The sequence below is a fragment of the Nanorana parkeri genome, unplaced genomic scaffold (assembly GCF_000935625.1).
Source record: "Nanorana parkeri isolate BGI_ZX_2015 unplaced genomic scaffold, ASM93562v1 scaffold628, whole genome shotgun sequence".
NCBI classification, from domain to species: Eukaryota; Metazoa; Chordata; class Amphibia; order Anura; family Dicroglossidae; genus Nanorana; species Nanorana parkeri.
The window spans coordinates 655457-668126 of record NW_017306896.1 but is presented as its reverse complement, the minus strand read 5'-3'; the positions used below and the strand labels follow the sequence as shown (position 1 = coordinate 668126).

The 12670-nt window shown below is 39.8% G+C and overlaps 1 protein-coding gene across 1 annotated transcript in view; it reads right to left on the bottom strand.

Annotated features, from left to right (window-relative positions):
- ACE2 (angiotensin I converting enzyme 2) overlaps nt 1–12670 on the bottom strand; it is a 53678-nt gene that overhangs the window by 31594 nt on the left and 9414 nt on the right. Inside the window, exons 2-4 of the mRNA XM_018563056.1 lie at nt 4804–4962; nt 4065–4155; nt 578–721 (exon numbers count right to left, since the gene is read on the bottom strand). Coding sequence (XP_018418558.1) covers nt 578–721; nt 4065–4155; nt 4804–4962 — 394 coding nt within the window. The remainder of the gene's footprint in view (nt 1–577; nt 722–4064; nt 4156–4803; nt 4963–12670) is intronic.

Below are 12670 nucleotides of genomic sequence, written 5' to 3'. Positions count from 1 at the left end.
CATTATTTATTGAACACACCTAGGTGCTGATTTATAAATCGCTTGCACAGCTCTTCGCTGTGCAAGTGAGACTTGCAGCACTGTATGGCCTCTAGATGGGGCCGAAGCATAGGATCTCGCTGCAAATCTCATACGCACAGCAAAGACCTGTGTGAACGGTTCATAAATCCGCCCCTCAATGTGTATCTCTAGCCAAAATGTTTTGTTTTTTTTTGTTTAGCACAGGGAAGGGGTAAACCGTAAAACCCATGTCAAGTTGGGGAGACCTCTATACACTTCATGTCTTGAAGATACAACAGGAAGTGAGAAGAAAATCTCAGACGTCAGGGGAAATCTACTCTCAAGTGTCTCCATTGGAAGATTTTCCCTTTACCTCATGTTGCAATGACAAACATTTTGGATTGTCCGTCGCTTTTTGTCCTGCTGCCAATGGATTTCAAGGCGAACGGGGAGGATGAATCTTCTTAGCAGGCACACAGACAGCAATAAAACATGACAGAGGTCCTAAGCCTCTCCTTCTATTATCTAAAACTATAAAAAAAATGTAACTATAATCACATCTTGTATTATTCCTCACCATTGAGAACAGCAGCCTTATTCTCCAAGTCAACATATTCTTCATAGAGTTTCCTCATTTTCTTGCCAGCATTCACTCTCCATCCTTCCCATGCCCAGAGCCTCTCATTATAATCAGTGCTCTCCAACATGATACTGTCCAGTCCTAAATATACAAGACAATATTAGTACCTTTTACATTTTCTACAGTTGTACAACCATCAGGCTGGGAACATGTTTAGATCTTTTATTACAGAACCTTGTAGTATATGAGTATCCTTAAAACAATACTCTTGAAGCAATTTGAATGACAAGATGTTATACGACCTCTGCTACTCTATGCAGTGGTAGAATAGTGAACTTTATGTACTGGAGATTGAAGCTACAGAGGGACAACTATTAAAGGACAATTTAGGACAAACGTTACAAGACATCAAACAATATATATGAAAAAGTTAAACTCTAGTCAAGCAGCTTAATACACGGCTGAACTACTTACTGTACTGTACAGCATTTGGAATTCTGTTTATCCAGTGTTGTAATCCAAGCATCTCTGCCAGATGGCATAGAGAGGTCCCTGACAACCATTGAGTTTAAACAGCATAGCTAGGTCAAGACACACCCCTTACTTGCTGATTGGACAATGATTAGCAGCACACTGATGACATCACTCTGCCCTCTCCACTAAACAAAATCTTCTTCAGCTTAGAATCAGGTTCACAAATAAAGCATTTGTCAAACATTCCAGAAAGATTTCCCGGATGCTTTAATGCCTGCTCACTTTGTTGGATGCAGGCTGTAGGGGATTTTATTAAACATTTTCTTTTTAACATAGTTATTCCCCCTTTAAAGCACATTCAATGCTGAACACCAAGCAGATGTAAAAACACAAATTAATGAAGCTCTGTATCTATTAGTTCATCAATAAATACAGTTTATTTGTAATGTAAGTGGTGTAAATATCTACATTTGAGTTTGTTTCAGCCTCTTGCAATCCACCGTAAGTCAAAGCTCACACTGGAGGAAGGAGAAGCAGCGCAAAGAGCCAATCAGTTGTGCTGCAGGGCCCATGTGTTAACAGGAAATATGCGGATGTAAGAAGAGATCACAATGACAGACCAATGAGCTCATCACTGTCATGGTTCTGGCCGGGGGTGGGAGGGCCTTAGACCTGTTGGTGTTTTTTAACTGCAGCAAAGGAAAATCAGGTCTTCTGCCTTACCAAACAGGTCTGTGGTGTGTGGCAGAGCTTTTAAATCTGAGAACTGGGTGGAGAGAGGTACAAATCCTTTGGTAGCAATTTAGCGGTTTGCCTGTTCAACTTTAACCATGATCAGCAGACCAGAGCATTCAAATAAATTACTCCTTCTGACTTGTTGGTATAGGCTATTGTACTTTGCACATAATCATTAAACTTTCCTCTATCTTACTAAAAAAGCCAATGTGTCTGAATTGTGTTATGTTACCATAACTGCGACGTGGAAAACAACTGCTAGCTACAATATTAAAGGTCAGCTATTCTAACGTTGAATAAAACCCTAACATCAGTATATTATACTTCCTCAAGAAGGAGCCAGCTCATCCCTTTACTAAAGGATACGTATGACTTGCAAAGGATCTGGAGAATAATGTCCATATTGGCCACAGAATCCAAAAAGACTGTATAGGGTGGGGAAAACAATTTAGAATCCTAACAACAGTCTAATGAACTACAATCTCGTTTACTAATTTTTATTGAGATTGTAGTCCATCACGGGAGTGAGCTTGGAGCGGTGACTACAACACACACAGGGACCATGGTGAACAAAAGAGCCACCCTCCAGAAGGAAGGACAGTGTCAGCACCAATTCAGAGATGATTTGAAGATCTACAGCCGAGTGATACACAAATAGGATATTTTTTTTGTTAATAATTGGGGTACTTGAATGTATTTTTAAGATTTATTACCTGAGTTTAGTGTCACTTTATTTTATTTTGTGGTTAATCTGTGGTCAGTGTTTAATTTCAGCTGCTATTCCATCCATAGCAAACTTTGTTTTTTTTTTGCTGCAAGGCTTCTTTTAGTTTCAGGTATTTTAGGATTTATTGATTTTGGGGGTATATTGTTTATTATTTTATGTTGATAGGGCCTTTATTTTAAGTTTGAATTTGTGCAGCAAAGCCTCCCTTAAAAAAAGTAATTTTTTTTTTCAGGACCGTTATTTATTTGGTATTTTTGTTAACTTTTATTATATGATAATAGAGCCCCTTTTTGAGTTTGGGGCGCTCAAATTGCAGTAATTACTTGTTGCTGACTATCTTGTCTTGGAGCTGCTTTTTGTTCACAGCACACTGCAACATTGAAAGAACAAAAAATAACTGCAAAAACTGCGTGCACCTAAACTACTTCAGATGATATTACTCACATTCACTGCACCCCCCTCTTCCCATACATAAAAGTAGGGCACATGCCAGTTAGGCATATTACCTCTTAAAAAATGTCCTGCTGCTGGCCAATTTTATATTGCTACATCATTTGCAGTATCCTAAATGTTATAGTAAAGCCCCAACCTTTGATCTTTGGGTCTAGCCTTTCTATTTAAAATAGTTCTACTGCTGGACAATTTTACACTGCTGTATAATCTGTGCCTCCTAACTTTTAATGAGAGTTTGATATCTATTACCCATCTACAGACCCTCTCCCCACTGTACTGTGTTTATTAAAAAATAGTTTTGCATTGGCACATGGCCCCCATGGCAGTGCTCAGCTTCCCATTACTTTTTTGACAGTAGTTTGCCTGCTAGCCTAAAAAATGTATTAATAGGATTTCCCTCCAATAGATTTCAGTAGGATTTGCTGCTAAGTTTGGGTTTGCTGAATTTCAAATATGATTCCCAGAATCCTTGGTGGATCAAAACATATCCCTAAAAACAATACACACCTAATTGTAATGTAATTTACAGGGTTATTCACAAAAGGGTGAAGAGTTTGGAGAAGGCAGGAGAAGTGAACAATCTAGGACAACATAGCTGAACTGGAAAGTGAGCTGAATTGGAGAATTTTTTCAAATTAGCTATTCTGGCCTAGATTGCTCACTTCTCCTGCCTTCTCCAAACTCTTCACCCTTTTGTGAATGGTCCCCTTAGGGGTCTATTCACAAAGCTGCCGAAGGATCTGGCCGTAGCTTCCGCCGATCCTTCGGATAGCTTCGGCATTGTTCGGCTCACTTCACTTCTAATCGGTCATTCACTCGGCTGCCCTCGGCAGCTTTGTGAATAGACCCCTTAGTCTTTGCAAAGAAAGGGAGTGATGAAATGCAATGAGCTTCTGAGAGCCCCCTCTAGTGGCTTCCCTACACATCTCCATATGTAGTACAACACAAAGATGGTAGATTAAGCATGTGAAAATATGAAAACACCTACAAAATGAAAAATGAAGAACTAAATATGTGCGCACAGTGAGAATACTTTATACTTTCTTCTTAAACCTAAAGATTCAGTGCCAGAAAACAATTTGCCACATACAATACCTGGTTCAAAGGGCAGGCATATTGTTCCATTTGGGCTGCATACAGTTTCTGTGCTGTAGATCATGCTCATATCATTTAGGATTTGATTTAGCTGTAAAACATTAGTGTAGATATTATATACCTGTGTCGGTCTGCTAAAATACATTGAAAGCATGTCTAAAGGCAAAATGGTTAGAGCCCCTGCTCGTTTTATTCCAGCATGTGCCCCATTAATGACATTTCCTGTCCTGCAGGGACACAACTAAATACAAGAAAATCCTTTCCTAGGCAGTGTCCACAGGAATAGTTGTCCCAACTCCCACATTTTCCCTCACCTCCTGTTTTGGTGACAGCTGTAAAATGTGGGATTTCTCATCACGCAACAGATTTACACTTTAGTGATCTGTTCGGGATCGGTGACGCACATTGTATTAAAGCAGCCCATTCAATATGAATGGGCCTGCCACTATACCACAATGGATCAAATAATGCATATGACACTTTTTTTTTAGCAATGCAGCGCACCACAATGCACGGTGCATTTTGGTGTACTGCTGTGCACAGTGCGTTCGGGTGCCATTCACAATAATTGACACCACAATGCACATACAGCAGTGCAAATGGGCCCTCATTTGGGGCACTGCAATGCTTTTTGTTTTTCTATCCCAGAGTTCCGCTTTAGATTGGTTAATATTTGTGAAGTTTAGGTCAGTATGGTGTTTAGGGAGACAGGTCTACAAAGCATCTTTCTCATACTTACTCTTGTGTACTCATCACTTGGTAGAGCAGATGATCCCTTTTGTCCGAGATAGATAAGCTCTAATTTCAACATTTCATCTGTTATTTGGTCTACTGGGTATCTTTCAGAGAAGTCGCTGGCATTCTTGTAAAATGCAGACCACTTTGCTCCCTCTACATTCTAGAAAAAAGATATATTCTTATTATCAATTACATTAGTTGTAGATGTTTAAAAATGATCTGCAGCCACATCAGTTTACATAAATATTTATTTCTGATGCTCAGGATGTGAAATATATTTGTTTTATGTAAATCCAAGGCTTTGCATTTGAAATCGCTTGCAGTTTACTCTACCCATGCAAGAAAGGAGGGGAAAGTCTGTGACCAGTGTGCAAAAACTCCTGTAAATGAGAACAATACAGTCACCGACACGGTCCATCTCTCATGTACAGCACTAATACAATTACAGAGCATTGGGAGTGGATTAAACATGAATCTCTCTCCCAAACCTGTGCATGTGTTTCTATTCTGTATCCAGGCAACTTATCAGGGACAGATGCTTGACCAGAAACTGAAATTTGTAAAAAATAAATCATGTAGGGATGCCATTTTCATAGGAAAAAAACACTATTGCAGTTGGATAAAGGTGTCCATACACCTTACGAATATAGGCCGATTTTCGTATGCAATCGCGTTTACGTCCGATATTCGTAGGGTTGATGGGCAGTGTACAACTGCAAATACTGTACAATCGATCGACTTTTGACTAACCAGCAGGTTAGAAAACTTTGGTCGCTTGTCCGATTTTCGCAAGGTTGGTGTCGTTTCCGTATGCCAAAATTCATACAATCTACTCTGCACATGTGCAGACAAATATATGTGCGGTCGCTTACTGCAATTCGTCCAGGTGCATTCTCCTCATTACCGCTGATCCAACCTTGCGATAATCGAGGCAGGATGGGGCCGCTGTACGAAAATCGATCATGGGACGAAAAGTGTCGTCCGATGATTGCAAGGTGTATGGGCAGCTTTACAAAGCATTTTCTAAATGGCTACATTGCAGGTGTAAATAATTTTGAAACTAACCCCACAAGCACTGAGTTTGAGAATGCCTCACCCTCCCCTTGACTTTTCTGAAAATGGGGGAAGCAGACCTTCACCTATTTATAAAGCTAACCCTCACCTGCCTCCTCCCATCTCCCTCTGACAAAAATTGAATTGAAGATTACTTTTTTTCTTTTAAATTTGCTTAATCCTTGCTTTGGCAAGGATGAATTAGCTGGCCCCGCTTACTGCCTGCACATGCACGGATTCCCACCCAGACTCCATGCATGTGCTGACCGACACAGGTCTCTGTCAGGTCACAGACCTGGCAGAGAACCACAGGGGTCTGCACATGTGTGGCTGATCTGGTGCTTTGCAGACATGCCGCAAGTCTCTGCCAGGTCTATGGGACAGGCCAGAGGCCCACTGTGGTCTGCACATGTGTGGATTCAGCACATGCGCAGGCACACTGCCAATGTCTGTCAGGTCTATAGGACCTGGAAGAGACCAGTGGTATGTCTGTGCATGCACCGAATCTTTTTCAAGGAATGGGACCTGACGTGTGGTGGGGGATGAGTGGATCACAGCAAGACAATGTTGTATTCGCTGGATGGGTGAGTATGATACCTAAGCTCAACCCAGACGACTAATAGCAAATTGTAGTAAAAATAATAAACACCAGGCTTACACACAATTATTCTATAACCCTAAAATTTCTTTATGGAGGAATTGTGCCTAAACTATGCACGCAAAAGTATTTACATATTCTGAACCAGCGGTAATAACACATTTAAACAAGCCCTCATTTACCTGGACATAGACTTTGTGTATACATTTCACAATAAAACAGTAGAAAGGTATCATGGCACACTCACAAACCAGCATGTAAAACAACTTGTCTCACCACTAAGGATAAAAACAGAGGTTTGGATACACGTCTTCTGCAGAAAATGTGAAAGCCGCACTGCCGCGCCAAGGCACCTCTTATAGTGCGGTCCTAACTCTAAACTATGAGAGTCTCCATCTTGGAGCACATGGGGGCAGAAGGTTTCAAATTGGGTGCAGGTTTGTCAGGAGGAAGCCCAACCTCCTTAAAAGGTACAGGAACACACAAGGGATCCCGCACATCCCAATGGCAGCTGAGACGTGTATCCAAACCTCTGTTATTAACCTTAGTGGTGAGACAAGTTGTTTTACATGCTGGTTTGTGAGTGTGCCATGATACCTTTCTACTGTTTTACTGTTCAAAGCCCATTTCGTGTGCACCTTACTGTATAGCTGGTGATGAATTGTTGAGTGCGTTTGTCATTTGTTTTACATTTCACAATAGACTCACTGAAACCTTAGCTTTTTTATATGGAGAGCAAAATATTGGCAGCCTGCCGCCCTCGATTGTATACACACAGCAGGTGTTTCTAAGGTCTTAGAAAGCACTGTTGTGATCTTTGGGGAGCTTTGAGACCTCATTACTCCACAATACAAGCAGCTGGAGAGGTTAGGGATTGCTTGTTTTAGAGATTGTTAAGATTCTAAAAATAATTGAATGTCCATAGTCTGTTCACAGGTGCACTTTAATTAAAAGGTAAGCAATGCCAAACCTTTTTTTTGGTTTACTTCTCATTTTGGTCACACAGCACAGAGCCACGCTGCAGCCAGCAAGGATCCTAATAATAGTGTCGCCTACCTAAGTGACAGCTATCTTTGCCTCTATAGAGCCAGAGCCAGCAATGCACATCACTTCCCCTATCTGTCCCTCCAACGAGTGCTAGAGGAACAGAGAGGGGAGTGGGGAATCCTTGCAGGAAGCAATGTCTGACAGTAGCTGCTCTCTGTAGGGAGGAGACTATAAGCTGCTCTCTGTATGGAGATGGCATGTGACAGCTGCAGTGCCCCACACCGGCTCTAAATTGTGGGCACAGTAGCTTTTACTCTCCCAGTACTTCTCCTTTAAACTGTCTTTTTTGCAGAACTACAAACCTCAGCTGTTTTATCAGGTTTAAACAGGGGAGGCACTTTGGGAGAAGGCATTGGTTTAATTAAAGGTTTAATTTCAGAGAGGCTGGCCTGTAGTAGATGTAGCCCCATAGCAGCACATGTGTAGTTACCCCATATAGTTACACCATCAATTCTATACTTGCATTTAGCAGTTTCTGGCAATTCAGTAATATTCCCTCTTCATAAGACATTTCCTATTCATTTTTTACTATAAATATAATTCAATGAATTGATACATTATATTTACAACTCTTGACAAAGCATAGTATTCAGTATTTTTATTGCATTGTATATGAACTAAGGTTGTGGTGTTTAAGCCTACAGCAGATCCAAGACAAGGCTGGGGAACCTCACAATAAACTGTTGCCCTACCAAATTTATATTTGCTGCTTACAAAAAATACCTGCACACCTGGGGCAACTGATCAAATGGCAGTCACCAAAATTTGATCTGAATCTAAAACTTTTTTCCCTTTACTTTCTGTCAGCTAGCCACAACGGGACGTGAGAGGTAATCCCTCCAAGCGAGACAAATCCCTGGTGTTCAGCAGGGTTACCAAAACTTGTGTCCCTATTGGAAGATTTCCCATCTATTCCTGTTCTGATGACAACCCATAATTTTGAATTTTCTTTCACTCTTACTTAGTGATAATGGTCACCAGGACAAATGGAGAGAATGAATCTTCTTAGAGATACAGACAGCAATATAAACAGGACATGTGTTCTAATCCCTCTCCACTCTATGCAAAACTAAAAAAAAAAGTTTTAGCTTCAGTTGTACTCTAGGTCATTTTATAGCTAGCAAACGACTGGTGCATGTAGTATGGGGCAAACTACAGTAATAAATGACAAACCCATTTCCCAGCTAACCGGCAAAGAAGGCATTTAAACTGCTTCCAACATTTAAATCAAAAAGAGGTATTTATTGCACACATTTGCAAATACATTTGAAGCAACAAGGCCATGCCTCAGCATGATCCTTATCTCAAAGTTAAAAGGGTGTCCATACTGAGACCATAACAGGTAATAAATTGAGAGTAGACATACATTGGAAGTAGCCCCATCCTAATAGTAGCCCCATCCTAATAGTAGCCCCAGCCAATAGTAGCCAATTTACAGTGATGCAGTTCTTAACGCATATGCATAACTGCATGTTATTTTTTTGCATTAATGTATGTTGCGTTAAGGCAGCCAATTATTTTCATTGAACTGTCAATGCACTACCAATCACAAAATATTGTACCTGCACCATTTCTCAAATACAGCGAACCACAACGTACAGTGTTCACATGCATTGACCTTTGTGTTAAGGATCGTTGTGGAAATGCGCAGTGAAATTCTCATTTTACCATGGGCTGGTCTCACCAGTCTATTTATGTGAATGTGGGAGAGTCAAAGCCCAAGCTCGCTTTAACAGTTGATGATCCCCATTGTCTGCATTGCTCTTTGCAGAGGTGCCTTACAGTATAAACAAATAACTTGACACATTTGGTACCGATGAAACATTTTACTGATGATACTGATTTTACTTACTGAAATGTTTTTATGGTAGAAAAAAATGGGGGGAAAAAGTTTGCGCCCATCAAATGACAGACAGGAATCCTAAATTACATACATAATCAGTTACCATTTTAACATTGCATGTTTTACTTTCTAGTCGTCAATACCCTCAGTACTCTTCTTATAATAGGTAATTAAAATGGCACTTCACATGGGAATTTATGGTTACGATGGGGCTAACTCCATGTAAAAAGAAAATACTTAACACTGTAAAATAATATTTAGTTAATCTAGAGTAAACATATTTCAACAGATATATATAGCTGTAGTGCTGATATATAGCTTTAGTGCTGATATATAGCTTTAGTACTAATAAAATATTTACAATTTTTCATTTTATGCACATCCATTAAACTTTATCTTAAATCTTAATGGTTCAGTCCACACGACCTTTCAGTTTTTGGTTAATGATTGAAAGTAAAACCACCTTGAAACGTTATTATTTCTTTGGAGGTATATGATAAAATCTGTCTGCTTGAGTTCTTGGGTCTGAACGCCAACTATGGTCATTATGGCCATTTTATATCATGGCAGCGAGAATTTGATGTGTAAGTATTCAAACATATTACAAGCCAAGGTTTGACTCAGCACACAAAGCCCAACCTAAAAGTGAAATGCCACTTGTGAGTGACCTACCTTTTACCTATACAATTTCCTAACTTTACCTAACCGTAACCTAAACCCTAAATCTAACATTTGCAGGGTTATTCACAGAAGGGTGAAGAGTTTGGAGAAGACAGGAGAAGTGAACAATCTAGAACAACATAGCTTAACTGGAAAGTGAGCTGATTTGGAACATTTCTCCAAATCAGCTATGTTGGCCTAGATTGTTCACTTCTACTGCCTTCTCCAAACTCTTCACCCTTATGTGAATAACCCCGTGAATTAATATTTCCCAGTTAAAGTATAACACAATCTCTAAACTAAACCCTTAAATTAACCAGCTAACCTCACCTATAAGTATAACAAAAGCCTAGAGTTATTTTTTCCTATTGGATAAATTTGGAAATGATCAAAAACCTTGTCAGTTTTTTTGTGGGTTTTTTTGCCATATGTGTTCCATTGACAGAATTTTCACTAATTTCCTGTGCTGCAGACACAACTGGAAGCAAAAGAAAATCTCTCCAAAATGAAGGAAATTACATCTTAGATAGTGGTCACCAGAACAAGTGTCCCTATTGGAAGATTTCTCCTCCCCTGGCCTGGTGAGCAAATTTTCAAAGTTATCCAACGTTTAGTTCTGGTGACATTAAATGTAAATCTCTCAGGGACACAATGACAATGAAATCCTGATAGATGTTCTAAGCCCTCACCACTCACCTATCCAGAATTAAAAATAATTTGAGCTTTAGATAAACATTACTAACTAGCTTATCCGCTTAACCTCACCTTATAGTTAACATTAAAAATGCTGTACTAAACTATTGCTGCCAACATCTAGGAAACTAGGACTGCAGGGAAAAACTTCCAGAGGACTGAAAATATTTGTGTGGTTCACAAATATTTTTTGATTGTCAATAAAACGCTGTGGGCAGTTCATAAAACATAACCTGTGTAGTGTTCGGCATCTGAGGGTCAAGGCAACAACCAGAAAACATTTGACGTGGCCAGGTAGAACAAAGTGGGAGTGGGTAAATTTAGGGGCATTGTTTAAAAAAAAGCAACAAGAGATTCCATAACATGTTACAGAACATGTACGGATATTCACATTGGCTCCCCCATGAGCATACAAATCCATACCTTAATGTATAAATTGCTGGATCTTGTGACCCAGTATTTTCATTTTCAAAGGTTTTATTAGATTTTCAGACTTTTAATAAGACATTTAAGTCTGGAGTTTGAACACAGTATAACAATGTAAATAACAGGATACAAAAATGAGACCTATAACAGGTTTACAAATGTCCAAGGTATCAGGTTCCAAGTGAGTAGTGAAGGTTCTATCAAGAGACAATAACTGACTGAAGCATAAGGGAGGTAAAGCACAATATTCACTACCCTATGACCTTCCACTAAGGATACCTGAGGTAAGTGCTAGTTGTTCTAATGATAAATACATACAGTAAGGTAAATATAGAACCCACATGGTACTCAGTGTCAAGAAAGGAAGAGAATACAGTGTAGAAAATAAGAAGAGACAGGTATGAGATGCGGGACAAGGGGAGGTGGTGCCAAGGTCCCTTAACTGATGACTTCTGGTAATCAAAAAGACTCAGAAAATTAAAAACTATCCATGGAGAGGGCTCAAGCAAAATACCAGCACTGGCCCTCGTCTAATTAGCAAATGCCTAGTATTAATTGATAACAATACTCTGAATGGCTCCTGTTCCAAAAGAACAATCCTCTTTGTTTTTTAACAGTAGAGGGGAAGCCACTTAGCACAGCATCAGTACAGAATCCTGAAGATGTAGCTACTACATTGTTTTACAGGATTGCTGTGGCCCTTCCAGATATAAATTATGTGCACTTACATTAAGCCAAGCTGGGCCAGTGTAAGTATACAGAATATCATTATTTATACCTGGAGTTCTGCTTTGAACTCCGGGAATTACAGAATTAATCTGCATCCTGGCAGACATTTGTGTCCAATTGTAATTATTTTTGCATACATTTTTGCCCAGGCCAAATTATAGCAGGCTGGGTTCTTTATACACTGCCTCCAGTCCTGTCCTTGTAACACATGTTCAATGCAGACAGATACTGTTTTAAATTTTACAGACATGAGTCTCTCAGTTCTAAAGAAGGTAAGATTGTTAAGACCTGCTGCGACTGCCAATAGGAAAAAGAATGAAAAGGGTGGTGTACAGAAGCTAGGCCAGATCATGCAGGTGCTAAAGGAACAGAAAGACCTTTTACCCCACTAAGCACCATGTGCTTTACAGTGCTACCGAAGCATAATTGTGTAAATGAGCCTCTACAGCAGATTATTATTTGTTATGTTGTGCCAACAATATGTCAAATAATTTCATTTTTGTTGCTCTTTTCACAGACAATTTTGTTTGGATAAGGGCAGATTTAAATGGAGCACCCTTTTAAAACCAAAGAATACAAATAGCAAAAACAGCAGTGCTCTGTCCAAGGTCTGGTTGATGAGAGGAACCCATAACTGGTATTGGTGCAAGAAAGTGGTGCATGGGTCAGGAGAGACTGTACCAGTGGAAGCAGGGGCGTAACTAGAAATCACAGGGCCCCATAGCAAAATTTTGTATGGGGCCCTGTGATTTCTAGTTACACCCCTTGAAGAGCCCACATAGCTCACCTGAGGGTGACCCTGCCGAGCCCACCATAGAC